Here is a 2,500-nt window from a genome sequence, read left to right as displayed (position 1 = left end):
AGAGAGAGAGAGAGAGAGAGAGAGAGAGAGAGAGAGAGAGAGAGAGAGAGAGAGAGAGAGAGAGAGAGAGAGAGAGAGAGAGAGAGAGAGAGAGAGAGAAATAGATAGAGAAAGTCAGAAAGAGAGAGAGAGAGAGAGAGAGAGAGAGAAATAGATAGAGAAAGTGAGAAAGAGAGAGAGAGAGAAAGAAATATAGAGAGAGAAATATAAATAGATAGAGAGGGAGAGAAAGAACCTACGTTTTCTTTCTTAAAACCTCTTCTTCTTTTTCTGTTTCTACTCTACGTTTCTCACTCTCCTCTCATTTTCCCTTCTTATTATCTTTTTATCTCTCTCACTCATTCATCCTTCTTCTTCTTCTTCTTAATTTTCTCCCTCACCCATAACCCCATCACCTCATTCTTCCTTCTTCTTCTCCTTCTCCCTCACCTACAGCCCGCCTCCCTATCGCCCCACGACAAGCGATAGACGAAGTGGAAGAGGAAGAAGAAGAAAACGGCGACGAAAGACCAGCCACGCAGCGACGGAAGAGGGGAACGAGCACTAAATACACGATGGAGTTAGCGGTGTTCGTGGATCGAGCACTTTATCGCTACGTGAAAAACCGCTACCCGGGGCAGAATCAAGACCAGAGGACACTTGATATCGTTATGACTATTGTCAATGCGGTGAGTTTGTTGTCGTTCTTGTTGTTTTTGGATTTTTGCTTGTTTGTTTGTTTCGTATATTACTTCTGTGTGTTTTTTCTTTCTTTCTTTCTTTCTTTTTAGGATCCTTTGATTTTCCCGCTTTCTTTTTCTCTTTCTCTCTTCTCCCTTCTTCCCTCACTTTTTCTCTCTCTCTTTCTCTTTCTCTCTCTCTCTCCCTCTCTCTCTCTCTATCACTCTCTCCTCTTCCCTCCCTCCCTCTCCCTCTCTCTCCCTCTCTCACTCCCCCCCTCTCTCTCTCTCACCCTCTCTCTCTCTCTCTCTCTCCCTCCCTCTCCCCCTCCCTCTCTCTCCCTCCCTCTCCCCCTCCCACCCCCTCTCCCTCCTCCTCCTCCCTCCCTTCCATCCCCCCATCACACCACACTACACGAAGCCCCTCCCTCAACCCCCCTTCTTCCCCCCTTCTTCCCCCGCAGGTCCACCGCCTGTACTCCGACGATTCCCTCGGAGATTACGCCATCTCGATGTTGGTGAAGAAAGTGGAGGTGCTGAGCGTCGGAAAACCAGCCGACGACAAGGGCAACATCTACAGTTACCTCAAGAACTTCTGTCTGTGGCAGGCGTCGCAGAATCCGAAGGTAGGCGGGAGAGGGAAGGGGAGAGAGGGAGGGAGGGAAGGGGAGAGAGGGAGGGAGGGAAGGGGAGAGAGAGGGAGGGAAGGGGATGGGGAGGGAAGGAGAGGGAGGGAAGGGGAGAGGGAGGGATTGAAGGGGAGAGGGGAGGGAGAGGGCGGGATTGAAGGGGAGAGGAGGAAAGGGGAGGGAGGGAAGGGGAGAAGGAGGGAAAAAGGGAGGGAAGGGGAGAGGGAAAGAGGGAGGGAGGGAAGGGGAGAGGGAAAGAGGGAGGGAGGGAAGGGGGGAGGGAAGGAGGGAGGGAAGGGGAGAGGGAGGGAAGGAGAGGGATGGGGAGAGGGAGAGAGGGAGGAAGAGAGGGAAGGAGGGAGGGAGGGAGGGAAGGAGAGTGGGAGAGGAAGGTGATAGAGGAAGGGAGTGAGAAAGAGAATGAGAATTTGAATGAGAATGAGAAATTGAGAAAGAGAGAGAGAGAGAGAGAGAGAGAGAGAGAGAGAGAGAGAGAGAGAGAGAGAGAAATAGAAACTGAAAGAGAGAGAGAAAGAGAGAAAGAGAGAGAGAGAGAGAAAGAGAGAGAGAGAAACAAAAACAGATAGAGAGAAATAGAGAGAGAGAAAAGCAGGAAAGGAGAGGGGAGGATTTAGTAATAACCCGTGTGTTCGTTCCTATTCCACCCTGTTTTCATCTCAAGGTCACCGTACTAATCGTGATGAAACAAAGGAAGTGACCCAAAACCCCGCTTCGCTGACCTCACTTCCTCCCTTCCTCTTGACCGTCCTATGACCTTGTCTCGCACGTCTGTTTCCTCACGCATCTCTCCCTCTCTCCCTCCCTCCCTTTCTCATTCTTCAATGCCTCCCTATCTCTCTCCCTCCCTCCCTTTCTCACTCTTCAGTGCCTCCCTATGACCCTTCCTCCCTCATCCCTCCCTCCCTATCTCTCATCTCACCTTCACTACCTTCCTCTCTCACTCGCCCCTCCCTCCCTCACTACTTCCCATCTCTCTCATCCTCCCTCTCTCTTTCATTGCCTCCCTTCCTTATCCGCTCTTCCCTTCCTCACTACCTCCCTCTCTTATCTGCCCTTCATTCACTCTCTCCCTCACCTGCCCCTCCCTCCCTCACTACCTCCCACCGTCCCTCCCTCCCTCACTACCTCCCACCGTCCCTCCCTCCCTCACTACCTCCCACCGTCCTTCCCTCCCTCACTACCTCCCAACGC

General features: G+C 51.9%; 1 protein-coding gene across 2 annotated transcripts in view; it reads left to right on the top strand.

Moving 5' to 3' along the window:
- Positions 1 to 2,500, top strand: part of LOC122265750 (A disintegrin and metalloproteinase with thrombospondin motifs 7-like) — a 27,330-nt gene that overhangs the window by 11,449 nt on the left and 13,381 nt on the right. For both annotated transcript variants that reach the window (XM_086542347.1, XM_086542341.1), the window contains exons 6-7: positions 436 to 668; positions 1,124 to 1,285. In XM_086542347.1, the coding sequence (XP_086398473.1) occupies positions 436 to 668; positions 1,124 to 1,285 (395 nt within the window). The remainder of the gene's footprint in view (positions 1 to 435; positions 669 to 1,123; positions 1,286 to 2,500) is intronic.

Source organism: Penaeus japonicus, unplaced genomic scaffold (genome assembly GCF_977035675.1).
Source record: "Penaeus japonicus unplaced genomic scaffold, GWHDUDI00000001_assembly GWHDUDI00000001, whole genome shotgun sequence".
NCBI classification, from domain to species: domain Eukaryota; kingdom Metazoa; phylum Arthropoda; class Malacostraca; order Decapoda; family Penaeidae; genus Penaeus; species Penaeus japonicus.
Note: the sequence above shows the minus strand (reverse complement) of the source record. Positions and strands in the feature narration are given on the sequence as shown.